The following is a 21353-nucleotide window of genomic DNA, read 5'->3' as shown; positions in this document are numbered from 1 at the left end:
TTTCATGGGCAAAATCCGCTCGACCGTACCGCTCTCGATGACACGTGACGTAGCGTGGACCCACTTGTAGCGCCAGGGGGCCCGTAATGTATGGGACGGTTTCCAGACGCGCGGAACTTGGTGTCGTCTTCCTTCGACGGACTCCGCTAAGTGTCTACACAGAACAATATACCAGCTCGTGGGCGTTGCATAATGCCGAAAACCGCCCCTAAATGCAATTATTGGTTCCCCACTATTCGAACCCTATCCGCGGAGGGAATCTGCCTAGTCAAGGTTTTTCAGATTCTTTTCCATTTTCTTCAGATACCATCGAACTCTCGCCTCTGTAACATCGCTTCTTTGTAATCACGTCGCTGTACAATAACTATCCGTTTTTGTTAAATACATATATATTGTTATTAAACAGTGTTGTGACCATTGCCGTGATAAGATATCGCAAGAACCCTACAACCAGCTCGCATACCTCCAAAAGATTGTGCGAGCACGCGTCACATCGTAATTATCACAATTTTTACGACGTTGGTGACGCCACAAGAAATACCATAAACTACAAGGGATACAAGAAACTGATATACCGCGGCGTACTGAATTTTGCGATTGGTTACTTATGAAGAACACAAACCACTGTAATTTTTATAAAAAAATTCTTTGGACAGACGAATCAAGCTTCGATAACAATATGATGACCAACACTCATAATGCTCACGTATAGTGCACTGAAAACCCAAGAGTGAGAAGGGAAACAAATTTTCAAGTGCAATTTCGCCTAAATGTATGGTGTATGGTATAATTAACAATGTGTTATTAGGATCTTAAAAGTTTTTAAATACGCAATTTAGAGACTATTGGGAAGATCTGCCACTGTCTATTACGCAAGATATCCACATAACAACAGAATCGTAAGAAATTATCTCAACAACATGTTTCAAGGCCGATTTATTGGAACATACGGACCTGTCAAGTGGTTAGCAAGATCTCCAGATTTATCACCCCTGCACTTTTTTATGGGGTGCTATTAAAGAATTCGTTTGCGATGCATTATTATCTCTTACTACATTAGAGGAAGCCACCAAAAATGTAATTAAAAGAGCCGAATTGTTAGTTCATGCACAAGGAAGTCATATTGAACATTTACTGTAACCTCACCAGTAGAGAATACTTGTAAACTCATTGGTATGAAATAATCAAAATGTTTCTTCCGTTTCTGACCTTGCATGACCTCGAAGGTCACTGTGCAGTATACGGGTGAATTTGTCTAGACACACGCTTTCATGTGACATAAAAAATATACAGCATTCCATTTAAAAAATTGAAGGTCACCTTCATATCGAACAGAATTGTACAACCACAAAAAAAAATGATATACGCCATTGTGTTGCGAATAAAAAACAATAATACTTTTTCCTCTTTCATTTTTTCTAATATTTACTATTTACAAGAAAAACGCTGGCTGGTAATAGCGTGAACACCCTGTATAGAGGGGAAATATTCTAGGTCGGAAGAAATGTTTCGTTTTGGAGTTAAAATAGCTTCGAGTGCAAAGGGTTAAATATCAGCAAAAGGACGAAAGTTGTCAAAAGCATCGATGACTAGTGCTGTTCAGGGAGAAGTTGAAAGCAAAAAGAATTGTTTGTTAATTCGCGTGCACAGAGCAGCCTCTTTTTTATTTTTTTTTTCTTCCAATTATTCCAGACGTTTTCGACGCGTTGCTGAAACGAAACGCGCGAAAAAAATGTAGGAACGAGATTCGCACGCAAGGCCGTGTAGCTCGTCGATGCAATCAAGCCATTAGCATAGTCGGAAGTATTTTAGCGTTACGAACAACGAGCCGGAAAATGAACTTGCTGGTACGCGACGTAACCCGCTGGAACCGGAGAAAATGTCGCAGTTACATCGTGAAATATCAGCGTCGTCGGAGCTCAGCTAGATTTTCCAGAAGCTCGAATTGGATCGCGAGAGCTCTGTAACTACGGGGAAAGTGATAAAAGACTCGGAATTTCGATTTCGATTCGCTTTTTATGTCTCGAGGGCCGAACGGTGTAACTGGATCCTCGAACAGCTCCGTCCCCGATATTTCACTTTTCCCCTCTCTTTGTAATTTTCCTCTTCTGCTGCTGACTTGGCCGTATTATTATTCAACGGACCAGTTGCCTTTCATTTCCAATTAATTCTGTTCGAACTTGCAATAATACACTCGCGGCGGATCGTCCACTCGGCATGGATGTAAATATGTTATAACAATATTTGTAATTTAATAGACGACGCAGAACCCAGAATTTGCGCTTGATTAATTCGCGATTAATCCGAAATCGTGTGTATCCGTTGCATAGGGCACGTGTCAGGGCGAAAGCGACAGGAGCCCTTGCCAGGAGACTAGAATGCATTCCCGCGGTTCGCAAAAAGCCCACAAGGGTCGGTCACGTAAATCAGGAGTAGCCGGCGAGATTGATTAATATGATTCTCATGCGAGTCTGGAAAGCCCGGTGGATGATAAAGAGAACAATGCCGAGGACTGGGAACCGCGAAATCCACCGACATCGTCTTACGCCGGTGATTGATGAGACGGAAACTCTCATCTCAGCTGGCTCTGTTGCACCGTTCTACGTGTGTGCACTTGGCTGCGGCGACTTTTTCTTCGTCTTTGCTGTCGCACAACCTTCTCCTTTTGTACCGCAAACACGATCCTGGAAAAATGGCGGAATGCCGGGGCGCGCTTGCGGTTTTTGCGCCGCGTGCGTGCCGCTGCGGAATCCGCCGCTTATCTCCGCGGAATTCCGCAAAAACTCGGCCGTTTTGCATCTTAATTGAAACGCTCGTGTTCGTGCACTTGTGTGTCACGCTTCGCGTGGTACAGTTAATCCGAACGAACTCATTTTACAACGAGATTCCCAATCACGCTTCGTACCGAATCAGAGGCCCTTCTCTCTTCTCACGGGTGTTCTTTCTCTCTCTCCCTCTTTATCAAGGTGTCTCTCCCGAGCTATTGAAATTTTACGACCCGAATCGTACGTGTCCCCTTTAACGAGATCCATCAGCTGCGCCTGGATCCCTCGGATTTTCCCTTGACAACAAACGAATTGCCGAAGTGAATCTCGATGACCGATCACATTTTCTGCAAACGTTATATCTGAGTGGCCTGGCCGAATGGCGATTTGTTGGTTAGATTCTTTTCGTCGTTAATTTTGTTATTTTAAGAGGCATATACTTACGGGGTGGACCACCTAAATATTTCTTTCACCTGTGACCGATATAAATGGTATTTTCTATGCAATTTGTACGGTATCGATGAATGGATATAAAGCGAAAAATATTACGATTACATCAATTTTTACTCCACACATTAACCCAATGAAATTCGACTTTTATTCGTAAAATTTCATACGCGAAACAAAGACATCTGAAATTCAATCAAATGATTGATTTGCACTACTTGGAAAAACAAAGATTTCCGAGGATTAAGGACAAACACGCTACCGGCTCGGCGCTTTTTGCGCGTCCATATTAATTCGTCGACGAAATTTGCATGTCCAATACGCAAAAAAAAAAACGTGGCCGATAAAGCGTATCGAGCGGCGAGAATGCATAGAATTACAGAAAATTTTCCGACGATTTTTCACCATTTCTCGACCGAGCGCGCATCGGTTCCATATTTTTGCCGGCGAAAACGCGAAGCATCCCCAGGGCTGGATTTACGGAATCCAGGAGCCGATGTATATCGCGGTCGTTTGTTACGAGTTACGCCGCGGGTGATACATGCGAATGCTCGCTCGATCTCGATCCTTCATACGGGGAGAAAGCAGACCTTGAAAAATATTGCAAGACCTTCGGTATCGACGCGCATGTCCCACGGAGATGCGTTCATCGAGATCCTTCCGGTTTCCGTTGGGCTCGTCAGGTTATCAGGATGTTGGCCCTTATCAATCGATTCGGGATCATCCGCTGGCACTGCACCGTGATTTAAAACAGCACGAACGGATTTTTATGCAATTTCATAGAAAGGTCGAATATAAAACTGATCGGTAGAAAATACTAATTCTGGCCATCGCCGAGACTCTGTTATCAAGTATCAACGCGATGTTGATCTGTGGACCCGAAGGAGCAATAATAGTACAATAATTTAGCCGATACGTGATGGGAGAGTTATGAAAAAAAAAACAGACGAACTGGGACGTGCATCTGGGGAAATATTGGGAGATCGTTGACGTTGAACGATCATAACTTCGAAATGAATGCATGAAATATAATAATTCAAACGCTATTTTATAACTGAAAGTCGATGTTTATATTGTACGTAAAAAGAAGTTGTCAAAAATATTGATGAACAACCGAAAAAATTGCGATTTATTCCCGGAAATGTGTTCCTTAACCCGGTATAATATTTCTACGGCAGAATCAAAGGACCGACAACTTGTTTATACAAATACAGAGACAAAAAACCGAAATTTGAGGCAAAAGAAAAAATTTTTCCACTGGAAAGTCGAACCTCCACAAAATTTTTCTACTCAAACTCTCTGAGAAAATGAGCGAATTACGAGGCGGTGACGGTTATTGTCTTTCAAGAGAAATTTTGGACTGAAATCGCGAGTGCACGGTCGATAATTCGCGCACATTGGCGTGAAAGAAAGTAGCCCGGGGCGGTGACAATTCCGCGAGAATTTTCGAAGCCGGTAGTCACGCTCGACAAATACATCAAATCAGCCGGGATAAAAGAAATCCCGTCCTCCCGGGGAAAGAAAAGGCGATGTCTGTCGGCTGGGCTGGTTCCTGGAAGCGGGTTCGATGCACGGAATATGCTAACAACCTAACCGTTCGCCATTCCCGATCATACATCTTCCGACGTTCGCCACTTCGAAAAGTCTCGTAAATTTCGCGCGGCAGACGTTCGGCTCGCGTATCGATTCATCGGAACCGCCAATATCCTGGTAACTCGATGAACCCAAAGCCAGCCAGGCTATCCCAATGCGAGGTAACAGCTCTGTGACCGAGCCGTAATACTTTCGAGAGCATTCGTCTTTTCGTTGTCGTGAAACCTGAAATATTAGCGGGTCTGGAGACCGCTCTCGCGACAAGCGTCCATGAATTTCCGATTTTCGAGGTTCTAGAGCTCTCGCAGTATCTACGGAATCAAAGCAGTTTAGATGCCTGGCAGTAGGTGTCCAGACTCACGATAGTAATTTATTTTTTTGAGTCGATTGTATCACGCAGACCGTGTGCAATATTGGGTTAGTGGATCTGTTAGCGAAGATTAATTTGGGCTGAACTTGGTCCCTAGTTTGGGATGAACTTTGTGCTGAATTTTTACTGAACTCTGTACCTGATACTTCGTTTGTATTTCATTTTCGCAATTCGACAGCGAATTCATATTCGTGTACGAAGTAAAATTACGAAGGTTTGGAACTTCAGGTGTCGCAAACGTTTTCGAGCTTAAACAGTGGTAAAAAACGTGTCAAAGAAATGATTGAGAAATTTTTAAAATTTTCTACAACAAGAAAGAGTCCACGTTGCAATTGTAATATAAAATTTCTAAAGTTATTGCCATGTATTTGCACAAAGGGATGTCATACATTAATGCAACACGTCGAACTTGTATAGGTTGAGATGACCAAATTATTGAAACAATTTCTTTCTTTATAATTTTCAAACGGGTTTTCAAAGTGGCAATAAGAAGAAATCGATATGTTATCCATAGACTATGGATCTGTATAGTTCAAATTGTTTACTTCAATTATAGTAAACTGTAAAATAATATAGCAATGTTTTGTAAATTCTTCTCACTTTTCTGCTATTTGGTGGTTCTTTTACTGATTTTTATCACAAGTGCATAAAATTGCAGTCTAGTGATCGATAGAGATTTGAAAATCGAACGAGAGAATGAGAATTTAAATTTGGTTACGATCCCTGAGCATCATCGGGCAATTTAATATTCCATGCGCAGAAAATACCAGCATTCAAGCTGTGCAAGATTAAATAAATTATTTAAATTACGCGAGAGGTTACTAATTACATTACGGTTAGCGAGATCACTCAGAAATAAATAGCAATTATGCAGGTCAAACATTTAATTCGTGTTTTCTCTTTAAGGTCTGAGCATTAAAGGTGAACTGGCCTAGTGCATGAATATACTGGGTGTCTAGTCCAACGCTGAACGTCTAAAGAACAGTTACTGAAATAAAACATTTTCTTTTAGGATTATCTTTTTCGAATCTTGGCGAATACCATTTTGAAAGCGAATTAGAAGTGTCTATATCTTATAACACTTCAACAAAAAATGTCTTTACTTAGAACAATATTTTGTAAATCTTCGAATAATTGCAATTATATTCATACTCTATTTTATTCACTCTCTTTTACAATATATAAACTCCGCACACAATTCGAAAACAATATTCATAAAGGCATTGTCTATTTACCATACTCCTCCTTGAGTCGTCCAACTTGAAATATTTCTCACAAACCACTGTCTGCTTATTTAAGATTTACAGACCATTATAAATCAAATACTAATCCGTATTCTATATTAACAATTCCAAGTTGCAACTGGTAACACTAATTTTATCAGACAGTTTCACCAAAATCGATTAAGGTTGTTACGAACTATAAATAATTAAATGTGGCAAAACTTACGAGAATGATCAAATTAATTTGATTTTGCGGGATTTTTGTGGGACGATTCAACGTGTTAAGCGTCTGCTCTTAAAATACGCGGTCGAATGATCAAGGTCGACTACTGATGGAGCAGAGGAAATGCGAGAAATAAACGGAGACATTTCGTTGTTTCGTGGTAGACGGGACACCCCGTAGAGAAGTGGACTTCGAGCTCGTTTCTCGAGAACGTCGGCGGGTTTCCCGTAATTTCCGGTTACTTTAGACGATGACAGGTGGCCCCACTGTTTTTCGGTGCACCGGTGGGGTCTCGCTAACGTGGCTGTCCCATCGATTGTAACGCGACGCTTCGCGGGCCACGCGTCCACCACAAAACCCACTTGATCGAATGGTTCGACGAATCTTCAAATTGATTCTGTGAGTGACTTTCCATGGACCAATCCCACGGATACAATGCGAATGTTCGCGCGCACGTCTGCTTCTTCATCGGTAGAACCGGTGGCTTCGTTCGCAGGAAATTAAAGTCACTTCACTGCCTCGCCGTGCAACTTTTTTGTCAGACAACGAATCCTCAATCTTCGAAGTGCTTCGCTACAAATTACCGGACTCCGACGGCTTTCACGCCGTTGCCCTTCCCCCCCCCCCCCCTCCACCCCCCACGAACTCGCGATCATTCTGTTGACGAGGGAAACGTTGAGATTCGTGCTCTCTCGCTGAGGGATTTCGCCGAGCTCGAAACACGACGGAGATTTCGTTTGAGCTCGACGATAGGAACTTTGTTGACCTTCCACCATTGAAACATCGATGAGAGACAGCTTTTTTTTCCACTGAGGGACTTTGTGGAGTTTGATACGGTATAGCAATTTTCACTGATTTCGAGGCTTTTGGTGGTTCTAGAGTAGGATTTTACGAAGCTAAGAACAAGATTGTTTAATTTGGATGATGGAAATCTGTTTTTTCCTCCAAGGGATTTCAGAAAGTCGACAACACGGCGATTTCGTTTAATTTGCACGGCACAGGATTTTACAAAGTTAAGAACACGATAGAAATTTTGTTTAATTTGAACTGGGGCTTTGGGGGCTTGTTTAACGAGTGACAAAGGTTTAACTTTCCCCCTGATATACTGAAATCCTTATCAGAGGAAGCAGAGGTCTGTTTAATTACGGGACACCCGGCTTAACTCAACTTTTGCGTGTGTCTAACTACAGGCTGAGCCATTACCCTTGCTTCACTGCATTCTACTAGACAGCACAAGTTGAAATCAACATTGTTTACAGAATTTTTGCGAGGTTGCTTTTACGCTTGTACAACTGAGCTAATTAGTTTTTTAATTAACGTTGCTGTTTCTAATAAAAAAAATGTTTTTATATCTTTCTGAAAAACACAATCATCTGTAAAGAAATATGAACGTAGCTGAAGAAAAAAATTATACAATTACAATAGTATTAAAGAAATGGAAATATGATTGGGTAAGTAAAGTCAATAAGTAAAACAACAAGAATGTATCGATCAGTGTAATAAAGAAACACGAACTATGATTATTACAGTAATAATGAGTAATTTAATTATAATATATATTGAAGTTACAGAAACTCGGAGAGAATTAATTAGATAATATTTCAAAATTCATTTAGCGATGTATTTTTTATGCAGACCTCTAATTTTTAGTATGCAAAAGCAAACTTTGTTATCAAAGTACTGTAATGAATTGTAAACTGTAATGTAAGTAAGACAGATTGTTAATTCATCGTTTCATAAAAATTGGACGCGAAAATCTCGTTTCGCGATACACCGACAAGCATTTAATTCGAATAAAAAAATCACCGTAGTATCTTGTCAGGATTCGAATGCAATTTCCTATCGATACCGTCGAATTATTGGTTCGCGATATCCAATAAAACACTCGCTTATCTTCGAGCTTATTTCCCGGAAACATTGTCTGCCAGGTGAAAATATTGACACGATATTACATCTGCGACACAACATCCGATAAAACGGACCTAAGCCCCTATACCCGAACTGATAAAAGTATAGATTGAGAAGTTTTCGAAAATGTCATGTATCATGGTTCGGTACGTGCAATGTATCAGACGTCGAAATAGTTGGGAGAACAAAGAGTACAAAGCCATTTCTCGGATTTCTCGTTTTTCATCTCTCTTGCCTTCTACTTTCAGGTGTTTAGATCAGCTTATATTTCTACTGTAAGTAAAAAGTAAAAATTTCAATGTTCCAATAACAGAATTCAATTTCTTCTTTTCATTTATTAACAATGTACAGAATCAATGAATCAATTATAAAATCGTACACTATACAGTCGTTTTTATTTAATTACGCTTAACTGCAATTTCTACATTTACAATAAGTCACAACTAAATCGTCAGAATTAGAACATACGTATAATTGCAATCAAACAAATTTATTTTGCATTCTAATAAAGCATGTATCGAAAACGATTTTGCTTATAGGTCGAAATATTAACCGTATTAATCCAATTAGGTCGAAATTGAAACTGAAAATATATTGAAGGGAAAACCGAGAATAGATTGCAATTGGAACTGAAAATAAATGAAAATAAAATAGGATTGCTTATTATTTTGATTTGTTTTAGGTCCTCACTGTAATCTATTTTCAGTTTCGTTCAAATACAGTCTGAATTTAGACTGATTTTTCTACTTAATTTTATTTATGTTGGATGACCACCTTCATTTATTTTATTTTCATTTATTTTAATAAGCTAATATTCTAAAGTAGATCTAATTCAGAGTTAAAAGTAGACGAAAATGGAAACAGAAGTGGGACCCTAAAATCTGGAAAAATAACGAGAAGAATCTGTGTCGAATCATATCTGAATACTCTAAAATTGTACTTTGAACTGAAATGTACTTGAAAGTAAGAATTGAACGTAGATCACAGAAATCTGAACCATACGAAAGTAAGTAAAAGGAAATGAGTCTTAATGCGCAGCTGATCTTCCGAGGCGATAAGCCAATTGGATCCGAAATCGAAAGTAGATCTCGCAGTGACCTTAATTGCGATCACCCTAAAATTAGAATCGAAGGTATCCCGAAATCGAAATTGTTAGTAGACTGCGACTGTAGACGAGGGTAGATCAAGATCGGGGCAGAAAGTAGGACGACATTAGAACTAAAGGCGGCCGAAATTAAAACTGAAAATGGATAGAAGTGAAAACCGAAGGTAGATAATACCGAGAGTCGGAAATAGATAGAAGTAAGATATAAAAGTAGATGAAGTTAAGGACCAATCTACAAGGACGGAAGTAGCAAAGATTCTTAGCGAGGATGTAGCGACGGACTGATGAGGCCCCTAGTTATTTCCGTCCCACTTAATCCCAGACACGAGGATTCTCTCTGGTTTTCCCGGCGTCGACGATGCGTAATTTTAAGATTCCACCGGTGGAATCAGCTCGGAAACGTCCGGCTGTTTCCTTTTCCGGCAACAGTTCCGTTTGTAGAGCGGCGATTCTTATACGTTTACTAAGCGGTACATTACGCGCTTGCCAACGTGCTCGATATCTCTCTAGTTAGAAAATCGCTACTTCATTGTACTAAGCACTTCCATCTAGGTGAAATTTTGAATTTCGCTACCGAGTCGTTCGCTGTTTTTGCTTGCCATCCCGAATGGCAAAATTTTGCTTCCCCTTCATTTATATGCACTTTATGGGAACGGGTGGCGTTCTGCAAGCTAATGACTAGACTGCGGATCTTTATGCAAACGAAAAGTCTACGTTAAACTTCACCTTTTGGGATAAAAAAATTTCAACTATTTTTTATATAATCCTGTAGATCTTGACGAGAAAATTGTAAAAATCCAAGTTTTACGCGAGGAATTTACTGGTTCAAAAGTTATACGTGTTTAAAGTTGAGCAATTTTAAGTCCCAGAAAGTGAAGTTCGGCTAAAGTAATACGGTAATTGTAAGAAACAGAAATTAAATGAAAATCTACTTCCTGTCGTGATAATTTTAACAAGTCAATTGCAATGTGAAAAAAGAAAGGAACCGTGAAGTAACATACCGCGGTTGGTATAATTTCTTATTAACTCCCCCCATTTGAAGAGAATGACAGCCTCCTGGTTAAGGTTTTTTTTCTATCGTCAACCGGTGCACAATGCAAGAGCAGCAGGCGCTCACGCGCGCAACTTGTGCGGCCCCGTTTGCGATGCCTCCTTTTGTTTAGCCACTCTTTTTATCCGTTCGCTACCGGCTAGCGGGAGATCACGTACATAACAAAAAGAACGAATCAGGTCGCGCAAGCCTAAAACCTGCTACCGCGTTCTTTTGCCGGGAACAAAGCAGAAATCAAACACTAAAAATACCGTGCCGGGCACATGTGTGTACAGTATGATCAGTTGTTTGCGTTATGGGCAACAAAGGGATGAGTCTTCCTGATAACATTATATTACGCGATACCCCGCGGGTATCTCGTCCGTGAAAACGCTTGTGCTACTAGTTCCTCGACACGAATGCAGACGGCGACGTTTCAACGTTGCAAGCTTGCTGCGAAAACTATCTTTTAACAGTCCAGTAACTTCGGGAGAACGTGAGTCTATGGTAGCTTGGATAGTACAGAGTATTGATAATGCGCTTAAGATTTAGTTTTAGGATCTACGAATGGTGGCTTGTGTTTGGTGGTTCGAAACTAGTCGATTTTTAATTTTGTTCTTTAATTTTGTTCAACTACAAGTTGATTTGAATACGAAAAGTTTAGAGGTACTTTTGTATTGGAAAAGATATGTACGAATATGTGCAAAAATTTCAAGTATGTTCGTTCGTTCAACTGTTTATAGGAAGACTCCATAGCTCTGTAAATCACTTTGCTCTATACGTAACGCGAACTAATCTTGAGGTAGATTTCTCATTTGTGTTTTTAAACTGAGGACTTGCTGAGACATTTGTCTTTTAACAGTACTATAGCTTCCTAAAAGTGTAAAGCCGTGTTAGTTCAAGTAATAACAAATATTGGTAGTGTGATTAAAATTTATTTTTGGTTGTTACCATATTTTTTATTCTCTTCGGGGCTAATCATCGGTTTAAATGTAAAACCGATAAAAATTTCAAGCATGTACACTCGTTCAGTTTTTCAATAAAAAATTCCAAAGATCACTCCCTCTGTTGATATATAGTTGACCTGTACTACTGCGAATCAATTAAAAAATATTCAAACACCTGAAATAAGTAGTTTAGTCTAATAATTGTACTTGGAGATCATTATATATTAGTAACAAATCATTTAAAGTAATATTCACTTTAATACCTTTGTCAAAGTAACGTGTAGAACGCAGAAGCCAATTTTTTTAATTCAATGTTCGAGTACTTTATAGAACCTCAGGCACGAACCTGGAGACACATGAATGTTCATTAGGTTCCCTTTCTAGTGCAATTAATCCAGACGTCCGCAGAATGCCATTATCACGACCGAACGTCTGAAAAGCTATCTTCACTTTCCCTTCTTCTCATGTTTCCTTCAAGCGACGTCACAGCACGAGTAACGAGCCTCTGTGTATAACTACAAACCGAATGGCATCAAGATGAAGAACAGCGTCGGTGCTGCTTATCGTCTGTCTCCCCGGCTGCTCTCCATCAGCGGATAAGTGAACTGGAGCGAATATTTATTTGCGACGAGTCGCGGCGAGTCAATTCTTTGACTCCCCCACCGTAAAATGAAAATTCGCGGCGGCGTAAGAAGTCATCTCGCGAACGCTTCGCGCCCGTCTTTGTTATCCCCGTCCCCACCATTCTCTCACGCTCTGTCATCCCCGCAATGCCCCACTTGGGGATTCTATCTGCCGAGTACTCGTTTGATGTAGAATTACCGCGTGCCGTGCAATCTGCTTGCGAATCTACGGGCGCCCGGTCACCATTTTTTATTCAGACTCAGCGTCCAAGTGGCCTTGGCGCATTAATATGCATCAAAGAATGCATATGAATGGTCGACACGAAAGTATCGCCGCAACGATCCGTCTAACTCGACGTTCCCAGTAATTTAATTCCACTAATTACTCGGTGAACCTCTTGAAATTGAACCGGATGCAACTTGGTAGAAGATTTCATGTTATAAAAATTTTAGAAATTATTTTGATAATTGTTTTTTCCGTTACTCGTAACTAGATTCAAGTCCGCCAGTTTGTGACGATTTAATGCATTTGCAATGTGTGTGTGTGTGTGTGTGTGTGTGCGTGCGAATTCTAAGAATATTCTATGTTGTCTGACTGTGCACAATCCTCTTTCTCTTCTCAGCTAATTCTATGCTTCCTTTCAACTTCTTGTTCACGTTTCTTTGTAGTCTTACCGTAAGCAGACGTTTCCTCTTTTCTCTGAAACACTTCATTTGTTTCTCTCGCTTTCCTCTTTTCAGTCTGCCATTCTACCCAGTTCATACAAATCCACTGTCTACGTGACTACATAAAATCTTATTTCCTGTTTTCATCTAATATTCCACTCGCATCGTGCGATTCCTAACGAATGTCAGACTACATACAAAGCAGACCTCCTTTGACTAGCAATTTTCAAGCAGTGCTATACTCGATGAAATTCCCTTTGTCTGTCGAAAATTTACTTCATCACCTTCAAACTCGCCCTACAGACAATGTATCCACGGCTTTCATACACTACGAAATTACATTAAAAATATTCAAAGGCCCGTGTGCGAGCACTCAAAGAGTCAATTAACCAAGTAACGGAAACCTCTGACTGTGCAATGAGTACATTATGAACACAATTAGCAACTGTAAATATTCTTACCTTCCTAACAATTTCGTGTAATATTCGCGACAATTTAATGAAAACGGTAGCAATTACTTTTGATGCTGTTAGTCTATTAGGTCGTCCCATAAGTTCGTGTCGTGGATATGTTTATATTATTCACCATTGAAAAGTATTTTAATGAAAAACCGCAGAAATTTTATAGTGACGGTATGATGTCTTTGCCAAAACGTGTCTCACCAAAGTGTTCATGTACGAGGTTGAAATCATTTCTTTTTCAATATATGTCCTATTACATTGAACTAGTCTGCCAGCTAGTGATGTAAATACAACTTTAGTCAGACATTGCTTGTATACATTCAATAGGAAATCTCTCGAGCAACAAAAAATAGAAAATGGTAATTCCAATCAGTACAGAGCTCTGAATACAGCCTATTCATTACATTGAACCAGTTTGTGAACTAGTGAAACAAGTAAAATTTTAGTCAGACGTCGTTTCTACCTATTCAACAAAAAATCTACCAAGCAAAATAAAATAGAAAACATCAACTATAATCACGGTGGAGCTCCCAATTACAAGCTATCACGCCCCAACGTCGTCGTAGCGCGTCTTTCAGCCCAGACCGGTCATTAAACGTCCATTTATCCGAGATTACGTGCGAGCGGTGCGTCTTCGAATCTCCGCTCCGGTCACGTTTCGGTTTTCTCATAGTCGCCGCAATTAGCGGGACGGCTGGCACATTTGTCGATAACTGTATCGATCGGGCCCACTTCCCGAACAAGAGCAACAATTCTATTGTTCTATCGAGCTTGGAGCCCTTAATGCCGGCTCGGCCGGGACGTCGGTCGGTGGACGAAATTAAAAATTCCATCATCTCGCGTTCTCGATATATTAAATCGAGAGGCCGAGGGGATAAGAATCGCCCCAGCCAAGGAAGACGATTTCGCAGTCGAACGATTCGAGGCCGAGGTTTCCGCAGGAACGGGAAGTGTTCACAGTTCGCTGCTTAGTATTCCCATTCTTTCGGGAAACGCGACTTTTGGTGTCGGGAACGGATCCTTTCGAGGATGAGAGAGGCGGTTGCGCAGCTTTATATGAAACTTTTTGATTAAATCGAAGCCCCCTGGACGGGCGGACATGATCACGCGAAATGATGAATCTCTCGCGAAACCACCGGTACGTATTACCTGGATTATTAGCCCCTCTACCGGGCTCCGGTGACTCGTGAATCGAGAACGATTTATCGTCAGAAGCATCTTCGTGCTGGTAAATTGACTAGGATCGCTGGCAGAGATAAGCTTGATCTTCAATTAAGATACCGAAAAATAAGAAGAATTTCTCTTGTGCTCTATAGTCTAGACTGAGAGATGAAATATGAGTATTCATATGATACTCGAAATTGTATGTGGTTCATCTAAATTAAATGAAAACATTTTCTACCGCGTCCTATATTTTATATTTGCAAAGACAATATACCATATGATACTGGAAATTGTATTTGCTACTTCTCTGCATTAGATTGAAAGATTCTTGGCTGCGTTCTGCAGATTATATTGCAAAATAAATAACTCAAAATTGTATGGAGCGAATCTACGTTAAATTAAAAAATTGTACTGCATATTGTACCTTACTTTTTTGAGAGATACTACAATAAATTTTATTTATAATGATCAATGGTGAAAGTACAATCACTTACAGTCACAATTATTATGCCACGATACCTGTTTCAGCCACTTAGATATTTTATAGTTTGATTTCAGTAGTACAGGTCAACCATATATCATGCAGTACGTAGTAAAGTGCATTTACAGAGCGATCTTTGGAATTTCTTTGGAACTATTAAGCGAAAGTATGTACGTATTTAAAATTTTTAGGCATGTTTCTACGTACCTTCAGCAATAAAAAAATATTTTTTAAATACAATATTAACAATCGTTGCATATCATAGGTCCCATAAACTTTAACGACGTCAGGAATAAGCATTACAAACAAGTCCGATACTTCGTGACTCGCGGTTCTACATATATAAATCGAATGAAGCTATATTTTTCCTATTAGTTATAAACACAGTCATGTTTAGAACCATAGCCATTTGTTTAAAACACAGTATAAGGAGTATTTTTAAAAGATAGGTAGAAATTTGTAAAAAGTATTGAAACTCGATTTAGCCTTTAAACAACTTAAGAATTATATTACTCAAGAATTCTTTTTATTTCGAAATCCGGACGTCGCGCGCCGTGTTCGAAAATGTGTTGACGCGATTTCCGAATCACCGTGTGTAAGATTGGAAAGTAGACGAATCGAGAAACGCCGTGGAAGGTATACGACATTCGCAGCACGTACCTGAGGTATTCGGAAAAGTCGCAGAAGGTTCGCTACTTGGATGGATGTGACGGAGCTGGCAGCACCGACGACTCCGCTGATGACCTTTCGTACTGCAGTTTTATTGCAGTGATACTCGGCGCCGTCAATATTGCTTATTGAACCTGGAACATAAACGTAAACGTGTTGATGTTAGTTTCGTTCATATTGAAAAGCAATGCAAAACGTTTGACGCTTCATAGAGTTACAAATTTTTATACTTTGGGCAAATATGTATTTTAAAACGAATTTCATCACACAGTGAAGTAAGTTGTCCTTAATCAGACATGCACAGGCTGGTTTCTAAAATTGTGATACAAATTTTTGTCTTTTTAATCAAAAACATTAACTTTGGTAGCCATATTTATTTAAAAAGTTTTTGCATGTTTCATGTGAATGCGTATTTTAAAATCAATAACATCGTACAGTGAAGTAAGTTGATTATAATCAGACGTACTAAAGATATTTATAAAATTATGGAACAAATTTTTGTGTTTTTCGTTAAAAAGATTAATTTTGGAGAGTATGTACATTTTCTCAGGACTTCCACTTTTCTTTTTACTTGTCACACGTATTTTTGAGAATTTGTCCATTTCTCGGAAGGTCTCATAAACCTACAAACTATTTAACTGTTTAATTTAACATTTTGTAAAATATAATAAGTGGAAATGACCTTTTTGCAGCCAGACATTACATATATCGAAAGGGTAAACGTAAAACATGAAACTGCAGGAAATGTTCTCCGGATATCGCGGTAATAAATGAAATGTATGAAAGTAAGGGATGAAGTTCGTACATGGTCAGACAAATGTACAAAGCTAATGCAACAGGTTCAGTATGCAAAATTTAATGGGATTGCGTAGCCAGGCACGTACAAAAGCCGAAAACACATAAGATATTAAAGCGTGAGTGGCCTGCCTGTGGTTAGACGATCATTACAAATTTAACAAAACAACTACAGCGTAAACGTTGCCTCTCCATCCAATACAATTGCTAAAATACCTCGGAGAATCTACAATTCTATGTACAATTTGGTATTTTTCTAGACAAATTTATCAAAAATACAATTTTACTGCTTGCAATAACATTTCTTTACAACAAAAATTAAACTTGAATTAATTCTATTGTTCATTGTTCTTTATCTTTTTGCGAAAGCTTGTATAAATTCAGAATCTATCAAAATTCGCAATTAACATTTAATTTCTCAGTAGTTATATAACCGTCAATAAACAATGGATCATTAATGGCTGAGGATTTCTTAATCAATTTCTTAATTTGTATACCCATCAAAATTTGATTCGTGGGTCAACAAGTTAACTGAAATAAAGCAACGCAATAATGTTTTCAGATTTAATATTTAAAAGAAACATTAATGGATTCCTTTTTGATACGGCACAGTCATTAAAAAGTCTATTAAGTCTCCGGCAGCTAAAAATGATAAGAAATCTTAGAAGTACAAGTTTTGATTCTACGAAAAAGTGAAATGAAGACCGCAATATCGGACGAAGAGAAAACTAATCTTCAGTCCAAAGGAACTCTTTATTTCCTGGTCTCATTTGGACGAACATTTGAATATAATCTCTCCGTGTATTTTACAAATATTGATGGAAGTTTCGGTCACCGGTTTCGCCAAGAAGTTCGCCGAATCGGGAAACTCAATTCCAGGGTTTCGTGTATCTTTCCGGGGCGATCGGAAATGAGAATGTGGGCCGTATCGGTTCTGCATCGCGTGACGGAATTTTCGATGACTCCTTCGTCGGTAATTTTTCGACGGGTTCGGGTTACAATTTTACGCTTCGTTTGTGCTTCGCCGGACTACGAAACGTGACTTCATATTTTACGTGCCAGTGCCCACTTCGTTGCCTCAATGTACATTAGTTCATAAAAATCGGAGCACGGCAAAAAATTGTTTCGACCGATTGCTTCCCCGTGCCAATAATAAAGCAGACATTTCTTTAAATAGTCGTGTCGCACGAAATAGTCGCAATAGTCATGCAAAATAAAATTCTTCCGACTGCGAGAAGCAGGCGATACATGAAAATTTATTTATGCCCTTAATAATTATAATACAGTATGGAGTTCAATTTTATTTGTACTCTTATTAGTTTTATCACAGTATGAAGTTAAATAGAAATTAATTTGAACTCTCAATCATTTTAATACAACATGAAATTACAGAGAAAATTTCTGGCATTATTACTTTTAATAAAATGTATTTTTCGTTTCAGTTAAAAATGCATAAAGTTTGAAATCGAGTTACGAGTCTTTTGGTACTCTATAAATTTTCAACTATCATACACGCCCACGAATTTATAATCTATTACATTTTTAATATATTTTAATAAGAGAGAGAGAGAGAGAGTACAGAAATCTGCTTTTAAGTAGTGATCTCATTTTAAATTACGAGATTACATTATCCGGGACGATTTATTGAATAACTAATTAAAACTGTTGTGGTTATTAAAAAATTTATTAAAATGTCCTTCGATGAGCATCATAGAATTTTAATAAAGGACATTAAAAATCAAATGAACGCCGCGCCGGTAGATGTAAATTACTTACACTTTCATGCATACATCGAACGTAACTTTTCGATTAAAGTTTCGCAAGCATGTTATTAATAAATTAAACGTGTTGAGTAATTAAATTAATATTTCCTGAAATTGAATTTCTTGAACAAGCACGAATAATTTTGTTTCGTTTTGTAGCAAGTTTTTTCGCATCCCCTCGGTTCAGTACGCGAACGCTGGTGGGATTTGCGAAGCTTGAAAAATGTTTAATGTATTACCTGATTTGGGACTGTAATGAACCAATCTGCATAACGCTGGGAATTTTCATAATGAGGGAGAACGAGCAAGATGACCGGCTTTTCACGGTGTAATTTAATTGGAGCCTGTCCGTTCAAAGAAATTTAACAAAAGATTGAGAAGGGGATATGCTTTCCTTCTGGAATATCGCATTTCTTCGCCTTTATAATTTCGCCTCGGTACTTGCCCAAAATATATAGGTTGATACTTTATACATGGCAGCATTAAATGAGAGACTCTTCATTCAGAATTTTAGAAATATTTCTCCTTCAAAAATGATTTAATTATAATTCATAATCAAAGGGGATAGCCGAAACGAATTTCAGCAAAGTGTTTTATAAAAATGTTGCTCGAATATAAAACGATCTTTCGAAATGAAAAGTTACGTAAACGTAGGTTTAAAAACATTTATGAAAAATTGTACCGAAAGTGTGAAGGTAATATTTATCTACTATGTTTTGTTTATTTTAAATATATATCTTCGTTATTTATACATCATGTTTATTCTATTATAAACGAATTTCCGTTTCGTCGTATTTCAATATTCACCGAGTGTATTTTTTAGTAATATTTTTGTTTTGCAAATATGCAAAAGTTTTATTTACGTCTTTTTGTTTGTTTAATTGACCATTGGTTGTTGGAATTCAATGTTTGTTATTTGTACTTATGCTGCAGTTAATTTCATTTGGATAATTTTGTGTGGCAGTAGTATGTCTCCGAAATTAAGCCGACGTGTTACGAAACGCAGTACACTTCTTGTTACCAGTTCCATTATTTATCTTCAATTTACGAGGTCACTTGAATTGCTCGTGGAACGGCGCCAAGAAATTATTAGTAGACTGCAGATGTTTATATATTTGCATTAAGTACGAAGGCGAGAAATAGTTTTAATCTAAACTGTACTTTAATATTATTTGTACTTCAATCTTCATGCATTAATATTAGAAGAAAATAAATTGTTATTCCGTGGCGTCTAGAATTATTGTTCATTTCTTAAGTAATAGAAATATGGAAAAATAAGTCGAAGCAATATATCACTCTTAAAGATTGAAATTTACATTTAAAAAAAACGTATTTTAACTGTATCAAAAGTTCTATACCCAATACAGACTTTACGCAAATATTATTCAAGACAAATTCACTCGAAATAAAAACGTAAATAAAAAAAACCGCACTACCAAAGCGAAATTTTAATCACTAAAATTCTTGCCCGTTCTGAGAGTATCAGCAAAAAAATTAATTTCTTATCGGGACCATACAGTGGCGTCACTCATCTGCGTCCATCGGCGGGCACAACGTTAATCACTGTTATCGCAATTGTAGTTTTCCGGGGAGAAAGATTCGCGAGACCCGCGGGCAAAGTAATATGGTTAATGAACAATTTTTGCTCTTGTGACACTGCATTCCACGTATGGCACTGCGATGTCGTTCTCGCATGGAATACCGAAAGGTTTTTATCGGAGCCATTATCCGTTAACCGTCGAAAGGGTTTTCAGTGGCAGGAGGAATAGGAGGAGGAAGGAGGAGGAGGAGGAGGAGGAAATTAATTAGTTGGGCGCATCAAAAATTCAGAGTGTTGCGCTCGGGAGTAATAAAGCCAGTCTCGTCCGGCGTTCGACGTGTTCTATCGATGCCGGGTACGGTTTCGTTGCACGCCTCAAATTAATATGGTAATGAGTTTGATTTATGGCCGGTGCAAATTGTTTCGTTATTGCGTCCGTTATTTCGGATCGATTAATCAGTTTATGGTAATGTCGACGCTGTTTCAGCGAAACGAGAGCCCCTCTTCTCTCCGCCATCCTCTCTCTCTCTCTCTCTCTCTCCCTCTCTCTCTCTCTCTCTCTCTCTCTCTCTCTCTCTCTCTGTCTCTCTCTGTTTCAAACCGAGTATCAGCAAGTATCGGCAACGGCGTGCAAACATTTCATCAGCGACGTCCGAGTTAATTGATTCCCATAGCCGACGATTTTATTTCGAAGCTCTTCATCCGCTTTGACATCCGACGGGCACTTGTTTATATTTAATCGACGAACGTCACGAGATTACTGCCACGAACGAGCCACGGAATACGGAAGGAAGATTAATGAGAGGGGTGAGGGCTGAAAGGTGGATCGTGGCTACTGAGATTAGCCTACTGATTTGACTATATTTTAATTACTGTTCGACGACAGCTTGTCCCAGAACGAGGTGTAATCGCTCAACTATTAACTGGCATAACTTTTGAACCAATGAATTCTTCGCCTCCAAACTGTGATTTTTGGCATTTTCTCGTCAAGATGTACATGATTATGTAGTAAACAGTTAAACATTTCTGGGTTGCCAAGGTGAAGTTTAACCCTAGCTTTAAGTGTAAAAGAATCTTATTTATATTTAGTTTTAGTCAAATTTTTTACATTTATTTCTTATTTAACAGATAGAAATAGATCAATTATTGCATTAAATTTTATCTGTATTCTAACTTCGAGACGTTCTAATTAACGTTTAAATGCTGCTAATGATTGCGAATTCAGCAGCTTTAAAAATTCCATAAATCACAACAATATACTTCAGGAAATAAAAATGTAAATGTTAAAATTATGGTACGGAGCATCCTTCCAATCTTACAATTTGCACATCTGAATCAAATCAAGTACACTGGCAATATATCAGCACAAAAATTTATTTTTAAGTCTGAACAAACAATCTCGTGTATGTCTAACAGTAATAAATGATACCATTGGATATTTACAAATAATAATCATTGGTTAGAACAATCCCAAACACAAGCACTGCTGGGTCACAATTCAAAACGAAATCATTCAATTATCCTTACCCCAAACTCTCTTCAAAGAACGCTTCAAAAATCACAAGCTCAGTTTAATTTTC

The 21353-nt window shown here is 38.6% G+C and overlaps 1 protein-coding gene across 1 annotated transcript in view; it reads right to left on the bottom strand.

Moving 5' to 3' along the window:
• Glurb (metabotropic glutamate receptor B) overlaps positions 1-21353 on the bottom strand; it is a 191805-nt gene that overhangs the window by 63500 nt on the left and 106952 nt on the right. Inside the window, exon 2 of the mRNA XM_076787454.1 lies at positions 15667-15809. Within this exon, the coding sequence (XP_076643569.1) occupies positions 15667-15809 (143 nt within the window). The remainder of the gene's footprint in view (positions 1-15666; positions 15810-21353) is intronic.

The sequence above is a fragment of the Halictus rubicundus genome, chromosome 1 (genome assembly GCF_050948215.1).
Source record: "Halictus rubicundus isolate RS-2024b chromosome 1, iyHalRubi1_principal, whole genome shotgun sequence".
Taxonomy (NCBI): Eukaryota; Metazoa; Arthropoda; class Insecta; order Hymenoptera; family Halictidae; genus Halictus; species Halictus rubicundus.
This window is presented reverse-complemented; position numbering and strand designations above follow the sequence as displayed.